We start from the raw sequence: 23,151 nt of genomic DNA, 5'->3' as shown, positions 1-23,151 counted from the left end.
TCAATTTTACTCTGCCCTGGAAGGTGTGATACTGTGGATAAGGGGAAGGTGACCGCCACTACAGATGGGGTGAGTGACAGTAAAAATGGTGGATTTGGTTTCTCAGGCCACCAGCTGCCAACACAGGCATTTCCCATTCCTCCTTAGCATGCATGATCTTTCTCCCTCTCTTGCTTCTCTGGCTCCATACGGCTTATTATCACACATTATTTCCTCTGTGAAGAACTCAAATGTCCTACTCAAGGGAACAGTTTTAGACAGCACTAGGAAACCTGTGGCTCGCCAGATGTTGCTAGACAAATTCCCATCAGCCTGCCTGGCCAATGGTAAGGAAGATGGACAGAAGCCATTCATGAACATCTAGAGGGCCAAAGGCTCCCCATCCCTATTTTAACATAAGGATTGAGGAGCTCTGTAATGAAATGACTAGTGCCTGCAATGATTTCTCCCACTAAAAAAACATACAACATACACAAACAAGGTACTTTCATCGCTGCAGTAGAAGGATTCCAGCTTATTTTGTTTTTATTTTCATTTTATCTTGTACACCGCTCCAACATTTACAAATATATAAATATTCTAAATAAATAAGCTAAATTTATGAGTATATAAAAAAATGTTCAGACTACTATAAAAACCAACTTCATCAAGGTAAAAATAATTTCATTAACCCTTTGATAATATATAATGCATTAGTGTTTAACATACATTTTTAATAGCAGTTCTTGCTAATACTTCTTCAAAAGCAACAATATTGCTTCTGCTCTTTGATCAAAGCAAATTTTCACATATAAAATACATGCACACTTTTTCTGGCAGCAACGCACACTAGTTTTAGAAGGAATATTTTGGTTTAGACTGAAATACCAAACAATGATCACAAAAGGGTAATACCAGTTTCTAAGTCTGATGTTCTGTTTTTTAACTGAAGAGAATAATTCTAATGAACAAAGTTTCATTCTCACCAAAGACGGCTTACTTAGTTTTCTGGGTCTTAGGTGTGAACCTGTGTAAAAGTAAAAGATCCTAATAGCTTCTGTAAGCTACAAATAAGCATAATTCAACATACCTTTCATTGTCACATTGACACCAGAGGCTAGAAATAATCCCCCAAACCGGTTGTTGAAAATCTGATTGCCTTCTAAAGTTGCAGTTGCATGATTTGTTATTTCAATACCTTATGTGAAAGAAAAAAAGGTCGTTTGCAATATGAACAGGTATGACATATTTATCTGTTTCAAAAGCTACTTGTCTTTTTTTGTATTTTCTACAGAACCACACAAAAAGAATGCCAAACTAGTAAATTCGTAAAAACTGCACTCGTACAAAAGCAGAATGCTTTCTTCAAAATTCAGTTATCAAAGTGTTATTTAGCTCAGGAACACAATAATATTTTCATAAAGATTGTTATTATGTGACAGCGCTTTGGAACACAAGAGTTTTCCAGGGAGGGGAGGCTAGATCTAAATATTAAAAACATAAGAGGGAGGGAGAGATAATTGGCTTTCTTTATTAAACCAAAGACTCCATCTAGTCCAGCATTCTTTTTTCAAACAGTGGTCAGGGAGATCACAGGCAGTGCACAAGATATTTAGAGGTATATCATGTACATTATATGTACATGGAGGCATATAATGACCAACAGCCATTGATACATTTATTTATTTCTTCTTCTGCAGCAGACGGTTGACAGTTTAGTCGTTTAGGAATGCTAAACTGTTTTTCCAACATTATCAGTCTTTACAAATGGTTATGAGTTCTGTAAATTACTTTAAATTGTTATGAGTTATGTCTATTTGAATACCCGAGGAAGACTTCCTGTTCAAAACGGAAGTTCACCAGGGGTCTGTAGTAGTAAACTGCCAGATGCAACTGATGTGTTTGAAAACTTGTAGATTGCCTGGTGTAACTCTTGTGAAACTAATTATTGTTAGGACCTTCGATGATACTGTAGTTTTTGAAAACCTATTGACTGTTCATATGATTATTTCAAATAATTACTGAGTTTAATTGTACCATTTAATTGTACCCTACCCTGTGCCTGCTTACCCTACCCTGTGCCTGTTGGCATTCTCTTCCCCTCCTTATTGTTTTACTATGATTTTATTAGATTGTAAGCCTATGCGGCAGGGCCTTGCTATTTACTGTTTTACTCTGTACAGCACCATGTACATTGATGGTGCTATATAAATAAATTAATAATAATAATAATAATAATAATAATAATAATAATTTAAAATGATATTTTTTGTATAATGAGCCAATTACTGGTCCAGTGCATTGTTTGGTTCCTTGCACTTGGAGTGTTTGGTTTGAATTAGTGAGTGGAGACTGGACAACCAAAATTCCTGAGAAAGCCTTTAAGAGCAACACCTTGAGCAGATACTCCGTCCTACTGTCAGATGGAAGAGGGCTGCAGCCTGTTCTCTATCATCCAGTATTGTGCGACAGGAAAGCCATCTTTGGTTGGACATTAGGAAAAAAATTCCTAACAATCACAGCAGTCAGACAGTGGAACCAACTGCCTAGGGAGGTGGTGAGCTAAAGCCAGTATAAACGACTTGGGGCCAGGCTGTCTGAAGGATCGCCTCCTCCCATATGTACCTGGCCGGACCCTAAGGTTATCCTCAGGGGTTCTTCTCCGTGAGACCCTACCAAAGGAAGTAAGGCAGGTGGCTACCAGAAGGAGGGCCTTCTCTGCTGTGGCACCCCGGCGGTGGAATGAGCTCCCTAAGGAGGTTCCCCTGGCACCTATGCTATATTCTTTCAGATGCCAGGTGAAGACTTTTCTATTCTCTCAGCATTTTAACAGTCTATAAATTTAATTTTAACTTTGCTGTTTTAAATTTGTATTTCTGCACTGCTGCTGATTTTATCCTGGTTGTGCTTTTATATTGAATTTTATATCATGTTTGTATACAGTTTGTTTTATACTTTGAATGGTTTCAATTTCTGTGAACAGCCCAGGGAGCTTCAGCTATTGGGCGGCATAAAAATGCAATAAATAAATAAATAAATAAATAATAAATCAAATACAAACCTGCAGCAAATCCATCAAATATTCGATTTTTCCGTAACACAGGATGACTGTTTGTGCTGATAAGGACTCCAGCTTGTGCATTCCTAAAGATATCATTCTCTTCAAGAAGGCCTAATAGAGAACCGAGAGCACAAGCTTGAGTCTGAAGTCTCAACTTGGTTTACAAGCAAGCACAGAATTTATTTTTAGTGAATGTTATAATCATCCATAAATATGGTTGATATATTTCCTTTTAACACTTAAGATGTAGGTATAATCTAAGAATTAATATAAACATTTTTCCATGGAAGGCTGGTATAGCTGAACTCTTGACGCCATTTAATTAGAAAAGCTGGGATCAAGTACTTCAACAAGCAAGTGTTTGTGTTCTCTATCTTCAACCACGATTTGGCAATCTCTCAGAAACGGCAACAGTTGAGCCAGTGGAATTCTGATACTGCAATGCAGACCTATCCTGGGTGGCTAAGCAGAGAATTACAGCAACTCTTCTATAGTAAATATGACTGAGCAATTTCTCATAGGCTCAAGCTATGGGATGGGCCCTGTGTGTATTTTTAGGGAGCGGTGTTGGTGAAACCGGCCAAGTGCAAAGAGAGAGAGAAAAAACATTTTTAAAAAATTTTTTAAAAGACATTCCACCTGGCTATTAGTAAATATGATAAAAGTGAAAGGACATTACCTCTGCCCCCATTAAATATACAGATGCCCCCATCTCTTCCATCATGGATTTTGTTTCTTCTTAATGTGGGATTGCTGTCTGTCTTAATCCATACTCCAGCCATTGCATTATCAAAAATTTCATTGTCTTCTATAAAGCCAAGCCCTTAAAACGGTAAAAGGGGGGGGGGGGAAATCAAGATATTGTAGAGGCAGGGAATTGCTTTATATTTTGAATTCTAAAAATGAAGTAGAGGGAAAACTTACCAGAATTATAAACAAGAATTCCACCATTCTGGCCTCCCCAAATTTTGTTGCGCCTAATTTTCGGGTTGCTTCCAGTTCTGTGTATAAGCAAATACCAAGACGTTACTCAAAAGTTACTATTTTATACAAGTGAATTGAAATAACACCTGAAGGTGGAAATGCATTACTAGCACAGGGTATAATCCACAGAAATTTAGGCGCACGGATTGAACTTGGAGCAGATCTGACACTCATACCCCTCTTCTCACACCCTCATGCTATGTATATCAAATGTTTGAAACCGTGGTATCCCACATGCCTTTAAATGCAGAATGTCCATAATGCTACAAGCCCAGGATCAGAGAAAGGCTCTGGCAAACGAGCATAGAGACACACTGAATTTTCCCTTTTTCAATTTTTAGGTCAAAAATATTGTGGCCCAGTTCATACATCACAATAACACAGACATTTTTAAAATTCTGGGTTATTGTGAATGCAGCAGTTGGTGCACGTTGCCCAATTGCTCCTGTTCCAAGTGGGAGCAGCAAAACAACCTAAGAAATTTCTATCCATGGTTTGCTTACCATGATGTGCGAACCAGGAACTCTCGTTTACCTCTTACCCAACAAACCAGAGAAATGCCTTCTTTCTCTGGCCGTTAGGGGAAAAACAAGCCAGAGTTTCTGGTTCACACATAAAACTAAACAAACCATGGCTGGAAGGTCCATGGTTTGTTTAGCCACTTCCACTAGCAGCAAAAGTGACTGGGTAGCATGTATTAGCATGATGCCTTCTTTCCAATAACCCAGAATTTGGGTTAGTGTGTTATGTGAATTGGGCCACAGTGTGTGAACGCACACTGACATTCTTAAGTGAGAAAATGTTTAGTTTCATTTAATCCTGTTTGATGTCATTTGCTTTCCTTTTCTAATGCTTCTTTGGTACCCTTCCCCCCTCCTTTGGTTAGAGCTTCCCCACCCACCATCCTCAGATTATGGCACACCATGACATGGTTAAGAAACTGCTATGGTGCACAGGGACTTTGCCAGTTTTTCCTTCTTGCCACAGCCCTGGATGCCATTCTGGAAGGTCTCATGACCCTCAGTGTTGTCTGAAAGGGCTGCTGTGTGAACTGGTGTTGGGGAGTCCCAGCACACAAACAGAAGGCCATGTGACTTTAGATCTCAGTCATTAATATTTTTAACTAAAAAAGTATATGCTGCAAAATCACATAATTCACAGATTTGGAGTATTTTTATGCTGGACTCACACAATCTTAATGAAGTTACATACCTGCATTGAAACTTGTCTATGCAAAAAGATGTACCGTTAAACAGCACAGTTAAGTGTCAATCCTATGCATGGCTGACTGGGGCATGCTCAGAGCTGGAGAACTATTTTCTGTCTAAACTTGCAGAGGATTGCAACCTTAGAGCACAAAGTTCTTTACAATTTTGGGATGACAAACAAGTAGTCTGCAAAATGGATTATTCCTATTTTATAGATGAAAAACTGAGGCTCAAAGACACTGGCCCTGTTCAGACCACATGCTAAACCACGGTGGTTAAGCATTTTTAGCTAAACATTATGGTTTAGCATGTCATGTGAACCATTCCTAACTAGTGCGGCTACATAACCATGGTTTAAACTCACTAACCATTTTCTGCAAAAGGGTTAGCAGCCTAACCATAGCTTAGTGTGTTGTCTGAACAGGCCCAGTGATTAGTCCAAGGCCACCCACAGAGGTCTTGACCCAAGGTTAAACTACAATCTATCAGGCAAGAAGTGCAACATTATCCAATGAATGACACATTCTGGTTATGAAATTTCCCCACCAGCAAATTTCATTATCAGGATATAAGCCACTATCATGAATATTCCTCCCATTAGCTAGGAAGCCTAATCAACAATATATGTAAAGCAATTGTTAAAGGTAACCATTCATTGATTAGGTCAATTGGTTTATATATATGAAACTCTTTAAGCATATCAAGTGAAGATATATTTTACCTGATTTGAACTCCTGAGTACATGTGGTTATAGATATCATTGTCCTCCAACACTCCATGTCCATTGTCATAGAAATAAACACCGACCTGAAGTATTAAAAAAACAATTTAGTAAAGCGCTTGAAATCAGTGTTACTGTGACATACACAATGGATACGAACATACCTGTTTACCACTATGTATTCTATTTCTTCTCAGCACTGGAGTGCTTCCTGTTGTTACCCAGACTCCAGCCAAGGTATTACTGTAAACTTCATTTTCTTCAATCACACCCTGGCCTTTTTCATGCTGAAAACAAAACAAAAACAGGTAAGTTTCCATGTATCCTCCATCCTAAAAAAAGGGCCAAGCAAGCATTTTTCTCTCCCTCCCACCCCCCTTTTTCTTCTTCTTCTTTTTTTTAGGGTTTTGCCCACTTAGAGTTGCTTCTTAACAAAAATTTTTTTTGTACTTCAGCATGCTATAGAGAATCCCAAGGTTTGCAGATGCTTTCCTCTTGTTTCCAGGAGACCTGTTTTGGCTTTGGTCTTGAAGGAATTCACCATCTAAGTTTGTTATTAAAAGGAGTGGTTCTGCTTCAGTATCTAATTTAACTTATTCAAATCACAATTGGATAGTGCTGGCGAGTACATGTTGAAAAGCATTTCTTTTATTAATTCTATGCTAATTGATCAATCTGAAAACCACAAACTACAGTTCTGTCTCCCAAATGATTTAATTTTAAATAAATATAAATGTGTATGTGCTCTACCACTGAGTTACGACCCTTCTCCATTTTACTATTCTGTCCCTTCAGACTGCCTCCACCATAAAGCAAAGCATTACATTTACCAAAGGTTTCCCTTCAATGAGCATGAAAAAATGCTGACCTATTGCACTGAAGGCTATTATATGAGATACAGAAACTGTTCAACATATATCCCATACCTATATCTAAAACCAACTACAGCATTTTATTAGTTCAAAATGAGGATAAACAAGATGGATGGGTATCCACCCCCAACTTTCATGCACATCAAGAATCTTTCTGCCGATGTTCATACACACACACAGAGAGAGAGACAGACAGACAGAGAATGGGAGAGCAGAGCTTTTCCCAACTTCAAATGTTCATAATCCACATTCTGAACATTTGAAAAGGGTTCTAGAGAATTTCACCCCCTCCCCAAAGTTCACAGCAAAACTACACTGAAATGCTCACCACATAAATACCACCATGTTGACCATCATGTATCTTATTGTGCCGAACGATGGGACAGCTGTTAGTCCGAATTTGTATCCCTGCTAATGCATTCCCTATTGAAAGAGGAAACATATGAGAACACATAGCACATAGACACAAGGATTACCAAGTGCAATAGAACAATTATTCAATTGTTTACCATAGATGTCATTTCCTTCAATAAGGCCTCTTCCATCACCAAAGATGTAGACTCCACCTTGATTCCCATTAAAAATTGCATTACCCCTATGGTACAAAAGCCAGAGTAAATAAAGTTGTCATGCATCACATGATCATGCAAAGACTGTAGTTGTATACAGAACTGTGGCTTCTGAATGCAAGAGTAAATTCTGGGTTTTTTGTTTTTAAAAAGAGGATTCTTGAGCACATATATAGTAGCCAACAGGAAATATGAATTATTTCATGTTTACAGCATATCCAACATTGAATGTAGAATCTCTAAAACATTTGTTTTTACACGCATACCCTGTTTTTCCTTCAAAGAGGTTAGAATGGCTTTTATATAGTTTCTAGTTTGTCCCTCATTCAGATAGCTTATGGGGCCAGACTTACTTGCTAATTTAGAAACTAGATGAATCCCAAATGATGAAGAGAGCAATCCTCTGGTCCCTGGGAAAGCAGAGGCTGTTGACACTGCTATGACCCCAGGAGGTCCCCCGCGAGTTCCAATCCCTCATGCCAACACCAATCCCCCTAACCTAGTTCCAATCCCCCTAACCATTTAAAGGAAAAACTTTTAAGAAGGTTACAGAGAGGTGAAAATTGCCTCCATCGCTCCTCCTGCCCTGCAGACAAATGCCCAGCAGGACACTGGATATGCAGAGGCTTCCTTCTAAGAGAAGGAACAGAAGGCAGGAATATCAAACTACAACTGATATTTTGCAACCATCAACACACATTATGATGCCATCATTGATTGTGAACCTTCCCTCTAAGCCAAAATAAAAGATAGGTACCTTATTGTTGGGTCACTATTTGAAGTAATCCATACACCTGCAAAATTGTTTGCATAGATCTTATTTTCTATAAATTGTCCTCTTCCTTTTTCGTGAACATAGATTCCTCCAGTTTGACCATGGTGGATTTCACAACGAACTACGGTAGGGTTGGCGTATGCTTTCACTTCAAACCCTGCTATTCTATTTCTATGTATGTTGCAGCTCTCAAAATAACCCTAAACACAAGGAAGAAAAGGGGTGGAGGTTGTTAAGGAATGCAATGGCAAGAAGTAATTTTGAATTATTTTCTTCCCCCACCTGCTTGACAGCATAAGATGTCAATATACAAAAACATGCAAAAACTGCTATTGTTATTTTTAATGTAGCACTAACAGTATACAAGGCCCTTTATAGGGTACCGTAATTTTAAGAAGAAAGGTCTCAGGATTTCATTTTCTATCTTAGCATTTATCAAGCACTTTAAATGCAGAGTATGTTAGGCCCAATTCTTCAGTGGCAGACAGAGCCTTGCACACAGATCTCGCACACAGTCTTCGCTAAGGTAGTATTCTCACATTACAATTCAATTACTACATAATTTTACCATATCAATGCCTCATATAACAAATAGTTTGTCCCGTGATATGAATTTGAAATCTTTTTTCAGTCTTCAATTTGACAGTCAGATCTTGTTTCAGGAGACCTCTTTGGGCTAACAGTGCCATTAACCATGGAGCTTTAAATTTAGAAAATGCGTTCAAATCAACAGAAAAGTATACCAGAACAAACTGAGTTCCAAACTGAAATGTTCAACACCCAGACTACCAGGAACCTGGATTTTCCCCCAGCTCTGCCAGGAGTATTGGTGTGATAATGGAATACACTCAACAGAATTGAAATCTTTGAGATTCCTACTCTTGAACTATAAAGATTTTTCTTTAGAGGTTAGTGTAGCCCCTGGATTATCAATTTGGAACAAAAGGGTTTTATGTGGACTTCGATGTCTGATCAATGCTGCAAGAAACAACATCCACTACTGGCCAAGGCTTTACGATTATGTTCGCTTAGTAAATGAATGGTTCCTGTAGCATTCGCAGAGCGTAATATATATGATGTATAGCAGACATGTTGGAGCTCATATCAGGCACCTGACCTCACTACCCAGTGCTTAAAATCAAAGGGCCAATATGGAACAGTCCCAAGAAGCAGTAATTCAGTCACTGGAGAAACTTTTGTAAACCACCCAGAGAGCTTCGGCTATGGAGTGGTATATAAATGCAATAAATAAATGAATGCAGGGACTGGAACAAGTCGGTTCCATAACTGTTGCCGTACAAAGAAACAGGAGATTAACAATCTGAAAATAAAGGCTCAAGAATCTTCTTGCATGGGAAGTAGGATAATAATAATAATAACAACAAGAACAACAACAACAAATCCTTAGGAACAAAATATGTGCAGGGGAGGGACATGATGTTCCCAGTTTTTACATGCTATAGAAAGGGCAGAACGTAACTCACAGTCCAAAGTATGGCAGAGGAAATATCCAATGAAAATGCCCATGCATTCATAATTGATTTATGAAGAGACAGTGATAGGTATTGGATTTATAATGGAAAGTTTCCTATATCCAACTCCAAATCCAGTAGTAAAAGCCAGAGAAAAACTTTAGTCCACATCAACACCAGGCTAATGTCGCTGGATCCCAAGTTTTTACTCTACCTGTTCTCTCCACTGTCTGTCCTTCTGCTTATATATTAAGTAACAGTGCATCCTTAAGCACACTTAAAAGGAAAAGGAGTTATGAAATCTTGCAGCAATACTTGTAGCACATGAAAGAGAGGAAAAGCAGTTGCAAATGGTATGTTTTAAAACAACCAAGCTCTCCAAGTAATATTTAAAAGAATGAAAAAAACTAACACTTAAAAACATTTTTGAAATAGCTTGAGTATTTCTAAGCGACAATCGTGTCCCGCTTGTAATCTTATTTAAGTGCTGCAAAGATTACAGCACTTAAAAGTAGGAAAAAATGTGGATACACAAAATTTAGGCTCCCCACCCCTATTCCAAATTTCCCACGACATCAGCATTTCCCAAGATGGGCTGTTTCAGATGCCAATGTTTTTGTGATGGCAATATATATGTTAGAAAGGTGCCATGATTCAAAATCATTTGCAAATGCAACTGTTTTTAGCACATGATTACAATCTCCAAGATAGCAACTACTGAACCTTTTGGAAGCAGCACAAGCTTAGAATCTCTCCTGTCTGCAAAAATGCTTTTAAAAAATCTGAATCATGTATAAAGACAGGAAGTGGGGCAGAAAACATTATGCTTTGAAATTATGAGCAGCTTCCATCTCCATTATAAGGCCCATTTTTTGACCAGTACAGAACCTGCAACATCTGAAAGTGTTTTTCCAAAGGACGTAAAGCACTATTTTTGGTTATGGCTAGAAGTGTGATAAAAGAATTTTTCCAGGCTAATTCAAAGGCAATTGGATACATAGGGTTCCGATAATTTATCCAAACTCCAAAGAGTACTCTGGCATCTATGCAAAGCCAACTAATACATTATGGTCAGACATTCTAGGTTAGGAGTAGGAATTCGTCACAATCTCCTCTCACTATATGAACGTCAGGCTGTGACCACAGCTCCTGTGCCATCTACTGGATATTCAGCTAGGATATAGGAAAGATACTAGTTTTTTCCATAGGGTTGCAGTGACCGCGAATTGCAAATCCTGAAATCACATCCAGTAATCAGAATCATAGAATAGCAGAGTTGGAAGGGGCCTACAAGGCCACTGAGTCCAACCCCCTGCTCAATGCAGGAATCCACCCTAAAGCATCCCTGACAGATGGCTGTCCAGCTGCCTCTTGAAGGCCTCTAGTGTGGGAGAGTCCACGACTTCCCTAGGTAACTGATTCCATTGTCGTACTGCTCTAACAGTCAGGAAGTTTTTCCTGATGTCCAGCTGGAACCTGGCTTCCTTTAACTTAAGCCCGTTATTCCATGCAGCATTCATTTAAGACAGTGGTGGGGAACATATGGCCCTCCAGATGTCGGACTGAAACTCCCATCAGCCCTAAAAAGCATAGCCAATGGTGACGGGGTCTGCAGCCCTCAAATCACCTGGAGGGTCACACATTCCCCATCCCTGATTTAAGACTAGGATTCCATATACTTTCACTAGGCCAAGCCAAAACCCAGCTCTTCCCCTTGTGCCTGGGGCTTTGCCAGCGCGCTCTCCGGAGAGGATAGGGGGAGCTTGTGCTTGTTTGAGGCTCAGCTGCAAAATGCGCTTCCGTCGCCCAGCACCAAAGCTCTCAGCCTCAGGCTTCATCTCCTGGGCCAAAGCATGAGACTTGTTTTGATGCTGGGCAGGCAGCTGCTCCAAGTTATTCCACCAGCCAGCCCCAAGGGGGAGATCCTGCCCTGCTTTTGTCCCTTCTCTTTTATTATTTATTTATTTAAAATATTTATATCCCGCTCTATATCACTAAAATCTCAGGGCGGCGTACAGATAAAAACATACAGTATAAAACAATAAATATACACAGTTAAAAACAAATTAAACCATGATCCAAGTTAAAACAATATATAATTTAAAAGCAAAAGATACAGTTAAAACAATGTGCCAGTGAGTTTAACCATCAAAGGCTTTGTTAAAAATCCATGTTTTTACTTGGCGCCGAAATGCAATCAATGTTGGCGCCAATCGGGCCTCCAAGGGGAGGGCATTCCACAGCCGGGGTGCCACCACAGAGAAAGCCCTCTCCCTTGTCCCATCATAATGTATATGTTGCATTGGTGGGATGCGGAGAAGGGCTCCTCCAACAGATCTAAGGTCTCGGGCAGGCATATATAAGGAGAGGCGCTCTCTCAAGTACCGAGGTCCCAAGCCGTTTAGGGCTTTAAACGTCATTACTAGCACCTTGAATTCCGACCGGAAGCATATAGGCAGCTAGTGCAGTTCCTTTAAGACCAGTGTTATGTGGGCTCTATAAGATGTACCCACCAGCAGTCAAGCTACTGCATTTTGTACTAGCTGCAACTTCCACGTCGTCTTCAAGGGCAGCCCCACGTAGAGTGCATTGCAGTAGTCTAATCGGGAAGTTACCAGTGCATGCACTACTGTGGCTAGCTTGTCCCTGTCCAGGAAAGGCCATAGCTGGTGGATCAGCTGAAGGTGACCCCAAGTACTCCGTGCCACAGAGTCCACCTGGGCCTCCAGTGACAATGATGGGTCTAGGAGTACTCCCAAGCTACGTACCTGCTCCTTCAGAGGGAGCGCCACCTCATCCAGAACAGGCCGCTTACCCACTTCCTGGACTTGGGAACCACCAATCCACAGAGCTTCCATCTTATCAGGATTCAGCTTCAGTTTATTGGCCCTCATCCAGCCCATTACAGCCTCCAGGCACTGGTCCAACACCTTCACAGCCCCAGCTGACTCCGATGACAAGGAGAAGTAGAGCTGAATATCATCAGCATACTGATGGCACCCAACCCCAAAACCCTTAATGACCTCACCCAATGGCTTCATATTGATGTTGAACAGCATGGGGGACAGAATAGAACCCTGTGGCACCTCGCAGCTTAATTGCAATGAGGTGGAACAGGAATCCCCCCAATACCACTCTCTGGGATTGGTCCCACAAGTAGGAGCGGAACCACTGTAACACAGTGCCTCCTACTCCCATCTCACAGAGCCAACCCAGTAAGATACCATGATCAATGGTATCAAAAGCCACCGAGAGATCCAGGAAGATCAACAGGGTAGCACTCCCCCTGTCTTTCACCTGGAGTAGATCGTCAATCAGAGCCACTAAGGTTGTTTCAGTGCCGTGCCCTGGCCTGAAACCAGACTGAAATGGGTCCAGATAATCCGTTTCTTCCAAGAACATCTGAAGTTGCCCAGCCACCACACGCTCAAGCACCTTGCCCAAAAAGGGGATATTAGCGATGGGGCGGTAGTTCTCACATACCTCTGGGTCCAGAGAGGGCCTCTTCGGAAGAGGGCGCACTACAGCCTCTTTCAAGGCAGCAGGCACCACTCCCTGACAGAGGGAGGCATTTACCACTCCCTGGACCCACCCAGCCAATCCACCTCTGCTAGATCAAATTAGCCAGGATGGGCAAGGGTCAAGCTTACATGTAGTGGGACGGACCGATTCAAGTGTCTTGTCCACATCATCAGGCTGCAGCAACTGAAACTGATCCCAAAAAACATGATTAGATGGGGCACTGTACACCTCCCCAGACTCTGCGATAACTGTGGCATCAAGTTCCGAGCGAGTATGAGCAACTTTCTCCTCAAAGTGCCTAGCAAATTTATCACAGCAGGTTGCCGAGGGTTCCTATCCTGGTTTCCCAGAGCCCGAGCCTCCTCCTAACAGGCTCTTCACCACCCGGAATAATTCTGCTGGGCGGCATTTTGAGGATGAAATTGAGGAGGCATAGTAAGATTTTTTTGCCATCCTCACTGCCGCGCAATAGGCACAACGAAGAGTCTTTGCTGATTTTCGATCTACTCACTCCGAGACCTACGCCACCTGCACTCTAGCTGTCGTCCAGCCTGTTTCATTGCCCGTAGATCTTCTGTAAACCAAGGTGAATTACGGGCTCCACAGCACCGGAGTGGGCGCTCGGGAGCAATTATATTAATGGCCTTTAGGAACCCAGGTCCCCTTTTTCTGCAACGATTGTGCCTAAATACAGAGCAAATACAGAGAAGACCGCTGAATACCCAATTTTAGACCCTGGTTTAAAAGCTATGCATGGCTAATGCTAGTTGAAGCCATAACACTGCACCACAGTTAACACTAGCCAGGCAGGGGAGGAAGGATTTCACAGGGGTGAGAGAACCCACGGCACATTCCCAACCGCCTAATGGCTGTTACAACATCACTGCCGTTACACCTGCATTTGGTCTTGGTCTCAATAGTCCTCAATGCACACTGTATACCTGAACTCTATAAACACAAGAGAACCCATCATTCTGGTGCTGGGGACAGAAGACTTAACATAAGCAGCTTTAATATTCACAAAAGCCCACTTTTCCCCACAGGCACATGCAACTCGTGTGCACGCATGCACATGTACACACTAATCTCTCCTCAAAAGGAAATATATATTACCATGCCATGGTCAAATGTAAAAACACCAACATCACGCCCATGATGAATGTGATTCCGTCTGATAATAGGGTTTCCGTGGTTTTTAACCCATATCCCAGCTAATGCATTGTTAGAGATCTCATTGTCCTCATATATCCCCTAAAAGATCAGAAAAGATGGTGAATTTAAGATAAAATTTTACTTGTGCAAGGAAAAAATGAAATAAAAAATTAAAAAAGGGGATAGGAAAGAGGAAAAAGATGTTACCTGTGCATGATCTGTAATGTAGAGTCCAACATTTTCACAATCACTGATGTTACAATGCTTGATAGTGGGACAAGCTCCCTGGCCACTAACACAGACCGCAGAACCAACTGAAAAGGAAGTGTTTACATATGAAAAATTGAAATGAATGTAGATCTGCTTTTCATAAGCAGAACGTAGATCTGCTTTTCATCACCAGCTAAAATTTAAAAAATTGAAGTAGCTTGGGTAGCTCTTGTCAATTATCTAATCTGAGCCTTTCAAAATGTGCTAGAAAGCCAGGTGATTCATTACCTCAGTTGCTCTCAGTTTGCCCTGGTAGAAAACTGAGGCAAGCATGGTACCAAAAGAAAGCACTTTACCGAAGAACATCTTGAGGAAAGACTGCCAGGAAGACAAAGTACAGGGCACCAGTCTTTAACTTTAAGTTACTAGGAATAGACTAAGAGAAGGGGACACAAAGTCCTGCTCAAGGAAGCCAAAGGTTTTCATTAGCTGGAATTGTCACACTATCAAGATTTCAAAAGTTCCATCACCTTGATATCACTAGAGCAGAAGGTGAGAGAAGTCCTATATATGGCAATTTTCTAACAGACCACATATTAAGAATAATCCCAGCCAACCTATGCATTTCAAAGTAACAGCCTATTGTGCATCTGCTACTTGATGACAGTTTTAGCAGAGAAATTACTAACCTGTACAAGTACTTCGAATAATACAATGGTCTATTATCGGGCTGCAGTTGACTGTAATCTCTAAGCAATGGTGGGCATTGTGATGTTGTGCAGATTTGTCATCAGGGTTAAACTGAAAGGATACACAATAAGATCTTCACAAGCCATTCATTTCTTTCAATTTAGTAATTTCAACGTATGTGTTTGGCTCCATGTTTCTTACCCTGATTGTCATGTAACCCACATAAGCATCCTCAGATCCCTCCATGAAGACGAAGGTTGAATCTCTTGTGTTTTCTATAATGACCTTATCTGCTACTTTCCCAGGAGCTGTACACAAAATGTATTCAATTTAAACGTTAATTATTTTAAGCTGAAAATAACACTATACTTCTAATAACACTATACTTTTTTTTAAGCGATACAGCGCCTATTGTCAGGCTGTTCCAACAATAAGCCTTATACTCCCATTGTGACTCAAGAGGGCAACTCAGGCCCTTTAAATCTATTAAGACATTCAGTTTCATACACAATAACTGCACTTCACTAGAAGTTAGAAGTTGTCCCTGATAGTTTTACCCAAATCCAACATCCATAGATTCCAAGTTCTAGCTCCTAAGTATTAGAAGAAAGAAATATTCCTTCATTCAGTTAAAGCCAACTGATTTAACATATTACTTGTGATTCATAGCATAACCTCTAATGTATTTGCTAAAATTCTGCTATATTCTTATGCTTTAGGTAGGAGATGCTGATTCTTCAGTGCTCCAGAATAATCAGGCACCATGACAGTCCTGGACATTAGGGGTGTGCAGAGTGTTTCTTCTCCATCCTGAAATTCGGGGTGGAGCTCTGCTGAGCAGATTCTCCACTCCAATTTCTGGAGGGCCCCCCATCTCTCTGCACCGCCGGATTACTCGTCAGAAAACCGCTCCATTTTCAGAGAACCATGCTATTATCAGCAATGGTAATTAACGAAAATGCATACATCTGTCATTTTTAAAGATAAAGAGATGAAACTTGGCACCCTGGTAGCTCTTAAAACAGATCTCTTCATCCCTTGATTTTTTGGATTTAAAAAAATAATAATCCCGAAACCATTCAGGAGGATGGGCTGCAGCTGCCTCATGCACCCCATTCCTCCCCCCTCCAGTGTTTCCCGCCTTCTGCTCCTCCCAGTCATGGAGGGGGGAGAAAGCAGTCACAGAGGGGGGGTTGTCTCCTTGCTCCAATTGTTGTTGTTTTTTTATTACCCTTTATCTTTAACTGTACTGCTTCACGGCCCTGGTGAGGCAGCCCTGCAGCCCGTCGGCTTGTCAAACCATTTTGAATCTCCCTGGTCAAAGGCTGTGACAAGCAAAATCAACTCAGCAGGGCTCTCATCCCCTATGTTACTATCAAGGGATCTAGCAAGTGCTAAATCAATTGTGAAACAGAGGCTGCTCGACATAGATATGCAAGACCTTCAGAGTGCTGCTCAGGGTCCATGCTCCCCTCAGTCCTTAGGCTTACCAGTCTCCTTTTGCAAAGATGGGATGCCCTACCTGCATTGGTTAACAATTCCCAAATACAGGAGAGCATTCTCACTAGCTACACTCAACATTCTTCCCTTTAAACTTTTAGATGGCAGATACAATGAAATTCCACTGTTCAACAGATGCTGTCCCTGTAAAAATACCGAGGTGGAAACTGTATCACTGTTCTGTAGATGTTACTGTTCTGTAGATTTTATCAAAGGGCTAGGAATGATCTTCTGAACCCCATTTTACATCTTTTCCTGGTCACCCAACTGAATTTCTAATGGCCTTATTACTTCAGAACTCAGACAAGTCAATCACTGAGCAAGTGGCCGAGCAAGTGGCCATTTCTTAGATCCTCCATGACTATTTGTCTTTTTAATAGCTAAATGTACATTCAGTCCTTTTGTACGTAACTTTTAGTTTGCTGAAATGGTCTATTGACTGCAATTAAAAAAACTGTTGTTGTTGTTTACTAGTATTCAAATCAATTGTACTGGTACATCTAGTTTACGTTTAGTCTGCTTTGACCAAGCACCAATATCTCTGTGTGCTATTTTCAAGAAACCAGCAGGGGGAGCACAAAGCCACAATCAGAGATTCACATTGTGATCTCAGCAGCGTAAATTTGCAGCTATGTAGCTGTTAGAATGAACGGGAATAGAATAAGCCTACCGGACAGCTTCAGTAGAGAAAATACTTTGTTCAGGTTTAGAAGGAACATTACAAAATGGAAGCAGTGTCTTCTCTTGATTCTATACAAACTGGACTTCTGTAAGCAAAGAAGTTCTAGCACTTTGCTATTAACTGCCTTAAACCAAGTTTAGGCAGCCATGCCTGAGTAAAGTGTCATGAGTATCTACAGAGCAAGAAGCAAAAGAGAATACCAATAGGAGTAGTACTTCATCTTTAAAAGTGCTATTTCAATCTCCATACACCATAATTAAGAAACAGGTAAACTATAATTTCGCTATTATTTCGTTTCTGATAAACTATTTTTCTTACAGAAGTCCAGTTTGTGCAGTGACCATGGAGGGCACAGCTTCCATATTATAATGATCCTTCTAAACTTCCAGGAAGGAAGAAGTACTGGTTTACCTTTGAAGACATATTTGGGGTGGGTGGGTTGCATTTAAAGATACCTAATTCATATTTATTTAACTAAATTATGCACTATCCCTCAATAAGTAGTACTCACAAATACACAACACATACAAATGAATTTAAAAAAACCCAGCACATTAAATCACTAAGGTGAAAAGGGCCAGGAAAATAAGATTTGCCTGCTTCTGAAAAAGACATCATAAGCAGGGTGCCACAACTTGAAGGCCCCCTTTTCCCAGTAGCCACCCTCTCCACCTCAAATGGCAGGGACATCTGGAGGGCCTCCAAAGCTGATCTCAGTGAACAGGCAGGTTGACATGGGAGAAGACAGTCCTTCAGGTACCCAGGTCTCAAGCCATGACAGGCTTCAACGGTAAGCACTAGCACTTTAAATTGTGCTCAGAAATGAATCAGGAACCAGTGCAGCTTTTTAAGCACCAGTGAAATGTGTTCCCAATAACTAGTACCAGAAACGGGAACACGAGACTAAATTTGACTACCCAAGAAACAAGTGTTGGTCTTCTAAGGACAAGCTTCACAATACACTTGATATGTGAACCATATTGCAGCAGAAAGATTCAGAGAGAAATCACAGGCAAAATGTGCACCAAGTCAAGTATCCTGGCTGTGTTTATCACTGAAACAGTCTTAAATTTATTAAAATACCATGTATCAAGGTAACCACATGTGTTCACAATTTCGGAACACATTCATCTTGTTTTCAAGGGAAAATCTCAATTAAAGAGACTCTGCATTTCTAAGTTCAAAAAACTACAGTAACTGACCCCAAAGCCAGTAATTTCAGCAGGAATTCTTAAAGATCCAAAGGGTCTATGGTCTTTCAACACAGATGTGCAATCTTACCAAGCAACAAAGATAGGAGGTGAGTGCTAGAGTCCATCAGGATATTTCTAGAAAGAAAACTCCTTGTCTGACATTCCTTTTGTGTGTATGAAGTGCCAACACATACCCACACCCACACTGTACAATGAAGATTTCAAGATACACTGAGAACCAAATATAAAAGTTAATTATTCTAGTAGGTTACCTGATCCAGAATAACAAAAACTTTAAAGTAATTATATATATTCCACATATGAAAAGAAAGAGAAGGCTTAATGAGGAAGAGAAGCTAATGGCTCAGTTCAGACAACACATTTCTCTACACAGTGGGGAAAACTCCACTCAATAGTTGACTTTAGTAGGGGCTACTCACCACACAACATGTTCTAACTCCACTATTGGGACTGTGGGATACTGTGGAGTTGAGTAAAAGCTAAGGTGACGTTTGACAGTTCCTCCACCCTCTCTCCTCCCCCAGTCCTCTTGATGGTATCCCATCAGCCATTGCTGCAAAAAAAACAATCCCAGTGGCTCTCCTAGAGCAACACTCGCTTCTTTCACTGCTTTTGCCAGAGAACTTTGTAGTCAGTGGGAAAAATCCACTCAACAAAATGGGAAGCTCCACAGAGCGCTACACACAACACAATGGTTGTGCAGGAACTCTCCTCTGCATGGAGTGGATATTTAGTGTGGAGTGTTTTCTAAAGAAACGCCACTGTGGGATGGAGTTTTCCCTCCAACAACACATTTCTCAATGGTGGTGTAAAAACTCCACTGAGGAGTTCTAAAAACACTGTTGAGAGAAATGTGTTGTCTGAACTGAGCCACTGCATGAATTCCTAAAGAACTCAATATCAAAGTCTCAAACTCTGACTAGACCCATAATGATTAAAGACGGTATCAGCCAGGCCTGAGAGATAAGATACTTTTGGGCGGTCTTTCCCTCCTCGATACTTTAAATAACACTCCCTTCGAATCACCACAGACAAATGCAGTTATGAAATCCTTCCAAAAGAAAGAGGGTAATTCTCCTGGTAATGGTAAGAGAGACTTTCACAATGGGGTCTTACAGGAATGGCTTGCTGCTAACCACCCATTCACTGCCTAATGACTTCATTGCAATCCTTCTGTAGGCATAAAGAACTGCCATGAATAGTAGCTTCTTCTGAAATGCTTGGAGAACGAGCAACGAAGAGATGTACAGGAATCCTTCTATTAAAAATCTAACTGAAGAGAAAATGGCCCTCGCCTGATCTGGGAGCAGAGTAGGGACTGAGAGTGGTTTCACTACATACATGCAAATGCTCAAGATCAGAGAAGAGAAAGAAACTGAGGATGGTGTCACCAGTTATGGAAAATGAAGATCTACCTGCCCAAAGACTATACAACCCAAACTACATGTTACGCATAAGATTTCTGATTACAACTTGCCTTTCTTTTTAAAGACAAAACCAGGTATGTGTGTGAGAGAGGGGGAGGGGAGATTTTTCCCACCCAAAATCACAGTCTCAAAGCGGCTATTAGCTATATTGTTGCTGGGAAACACAAGCAGGAGAGTGCTATTGCACCCACGTCCTACTTGTGGGCTTCCTATGGCAGCTGGTTGCCCACTGTGTGAACAGAATGCTGGACTTGATAGGCCTTTGGTCTGATCCAGCAGGGCTCTTACATTTTTATGAATCTTAGCCTAACTAATAATGAGGGGTTTCTCTATACCTGCTGTTCTTGGTCAATCTAACAGAAGAAATGTTTTTATTTTAATAAAATTGTTCATCTACAAGATATTGCTCAAGTAATTATATACTTTGCTGTCATAGCTTAATCATGACCATAGAAGAGCCAATACATTAGCTGTAATCTGGCATTCATCCTGTTTAGGCAAATGTATACTTTATGTGACCTTTAAATATGTAAAAACAGCTGCAGCCTTCAAGCTGAAAGTAGGTTTCTGCTATGGTTCTCGGGGCTAAATAAGTTGTCCACCAATGACCTAGAGTGTGATATTTAAGGAAGTTCCACAAGATGACATATAAAGAGATGGACAGTTTACTTCATCTCTTGCAAGTATCTTTTAATGGGGCAGTGCTACATATGAAAATTGCTCAATGCTGACTGCTAGCTCTTCTCTAGCAAAAGGAATAAAGGACATGGATATGTGCTTTTGATCTGAATTAGTGACCTTCTTTCCAGCCAAGAGAAATACAGAATCATTCCATAATAGTTCCTGAAAGAAATTAGTACTTTTAAGTAGACCTATCATAATTTTAAAACAAATCTTGAAGCAGGCAATTCAATGGGTAGTGAAGTCCAATGGGTAGTGTGTAGATAGGGTTCAAAGCTTTTAGGTTTAACCAAAAAACAAAAAAAAAAAAAACAAAAAAAAAAAAACACCACCCTTGTTTTATGAAGAGTACCCTGTGGAACATGGCACCACATCAGTTCTATGATTGAAATCCAATTCGGACTTTCCGATGATGGAACAGCTTCTGTCAATGAAACAGGCAGGAGGGCAAACCCCCCCCCCCCCAGACCCTCAAAATCTATTCCAGAGGGTTGTAGGACTCTCTAGAGCAGATTTTGTGGGACACTGGGAGCTGCAGCAGGGAGGAAAAAAGGAGAAAGACCTATTTTGTGAGTGGACTTCGACTTGCATGATGTTGGCTTCCACCCTATACCCTTTTTTCTGATAGTTAATGCAAAGCAGCATGATACTCTAGCCAGAAATGTTAAAAAGACAAGAAAATCTATGCTTCAAATGAAATACCTGCACCAATCATGGTAATTGGAGATTCAATGTATATCCATTCATCCGTGTATATGCCAGAATGAACAAAGATAAGTCCATCAAAGTGAGCTTCTTGAACTCCTCCTAACGCATCTTCAATGGTGTCATAATACTAAAAGAAAACAAAGGAGTTTAAAGAAAGGTGGCCAGTGGGAAAGACTTGCCAATATTCAATTAACATGATTCAGAAACATACCAACATATTTTCTCTTCCTTTATATCTTGCCGGATTACTGTAGAAATGTTCAGCAAATCCTGGCTTTACATGGGCTCCTTTATACTAAAAAAGCAGAAAGAACATTTTGAGGTAAGTCTACTGTGAAGCATGACCTACGGAGTTAAATTAGAAGGGGGGGACGACAAACAAAAGCAAGTGTAACATTGCAAAGCTCATGAAAATAGTTCATAGCACTCTGATATTAACCATGCTTAGTAAGTGGATCTGAATTCCAAGCTCTGTTGCTTAGTTCAAGTACACCTGAAAAAGCTGCACTTTTTTGAGGCAGGAAGATAGATAACCCTTATTTAAATCTTTTCCTCCCACTCTATTTTACAACAGTGGGCATGGAATTCTGCCAGGGATTATTCCCTTGAGGTCTATGTAACGAACCACATTCACATGGAAGCAGTGAATCCCCACGGGATTTGCCAAGAGGCAGTGTGAAGCATGACCAACACTGAGTGATGAGTGCAGATCCATCATATTTTAGCACACCCTCCTCTTTCAACCTCTGTAACACCTGGTCCAACTTATCTACTCACTCAGCGATCTGAGTGACTTCTATGCCAGAATTTATACTTTTTTCTTGATCCTAATTACAGACTGACTTTGTACTCTTGTCCTACTTCCCCACAATGAATATTGACAATGATGGCAGTTTTCTGTGCTGAGCCTCAACCAATCTAGGTGCTAAAACATTGTGTTACTGTCCCAGAGAGGTCATAATTTGCACTGATCTGACAGACGTAGAGGCAAGAGATAGGGGAACATAAAAGAAGTACAGAGGAAGGTATAATGGATTGATGATAAAAGCTATGAGCAAGCCTTTTCTGTGGTGGTCCCAAATTGTGGAATAGCCACCTTAGAGAAGTCTCCCACATGCCTACTTTGTTGACCTTTTGGCCCAAGGCAAATACTTTTTTATTCTCTCAGGCTTTTAAACATATTTTTAACTGCCACTTGCTTTATTTTTAACAGGTTTAATGTAGCATTTTAAAATCATCTTCTCTGTGTGTTTTAGCTGCTTGGTTATTTATCTCTTCTAAATGCGAAATGTTTGTTGCTGCTTTGAAAAAATACTTTTTAATGTGTTCTATTATTGATTTTATTGTTTTTGCTTTTAGTATGAATATTACCCTGAGAGCTTTGGCTATAGGACAATTCATAAAATGGCAAATAAATAAATAAAATGGAGGTTAGGTGTAGATCAGGAAAGCCCAGCAAAAACTATGGCTTTGGATAGGGCTATAAACAGAGCTAAAAAGATATTCAAAGGAAAGCGGAATCCTACAACTCACACGAACTGTTAGGCATGCACATTACTATTTATTTGCTTAACTTCCATATTTTTTCTGGTTCTGTGTCAAGATGGCATTTCCTGGGTTGGGTAGACAGGTGGATAGGTAGGGTACTGAAGCTTGCTCCCCTGAACCCAATTCATTAAGGCATCTTATTCTGCATCAGCTTTGGCTCACACTCTTGAGTTTTT

General features: G+C 40.5%; 1 protein-coding gene across 1 annotated transcript in view; it reads right to left on the bottom strand.

Annotated features, from left to right (window-relative positions):
• The window catches only part of FBXO11 (F-box protein 11), an 80,944-nt gene that overhangs the window by 2,636 nt on the left and 55,157 nt on the right, over positions 1–23,151 (bottom strand). The window contains exons 6-20 of the mRNA XM_063123868.1: positions 21,639–21,722; positions 21,422–21,554; positions 15,417–15,523; positions 15,215–15,326; positions 14,523–14,629; positions 14,277–14,414; positions 8,152–8,369; positions 7,335–7,420; positions 7,154–7,248; positions 6,118–6,240; positions 5,954–6,039; positions 3,965–4,041; positions 3,720–3,863; positions 3,041–3,151; positions 1,070–1,177 (exon numbers count right to left, since the gene is read on the bottom strand). Of these exons, the coding sequence (XP_062979938.1) occupies positions 1,070–1,177; positions 3,041–3,151; positions 3,720–3,863; positions 3,965–4,041; positions 5,954–6,039; positions 6,118–6,240; positions 7,154–7,248; positions 7,335–7,420; positions 8,152–8,369; positions 14,277–14,414; positions 14,523–14,629; positions 15,215–15,326; positions 15,417–15,523; positions 21,422–21,554; positions 21,639–21,722 (1,729 nt within the window). The remainder of the gene's footprint in view (positions 1–1,069; positions 1,178–3,040; positions 3,152–3,719; positions 3,864–3,964; positions 4,042–5,953; positions 6,040–6,117; positions 6,241–7,153; positions 7,249–7,334; positions 7,421–8,151; positions 8,370–14,276; positions 14,415–14,522; positions 14,630–15,214; positions 15,327–15,416; positions 15,524–21,421; positions 21,555–21,638; positions 21,723–23,151) is intronic.

The sequence above is a fragment of the Elgaria multicarinata genome, chromosome 4 (genome assembly GCF_023053635.1).
Source record: "Elgaria multicarinata webbii isolate HBS135686 ecotype San Diego chromosome 4, rElgMul1.1.pri, whole genome shotgun sequence".
Classification (NCBI taxonomy): Eukaryota; Metazoa; Chordata; class Lepidosauria; order Squamata; family Anguidae; genus Elgaria; species Elgaria multicarinata.
Note: the sequence above shows the minus strand (reverse complement) of the source record. Positions and strands in the feature narration are given on the sequence as shown.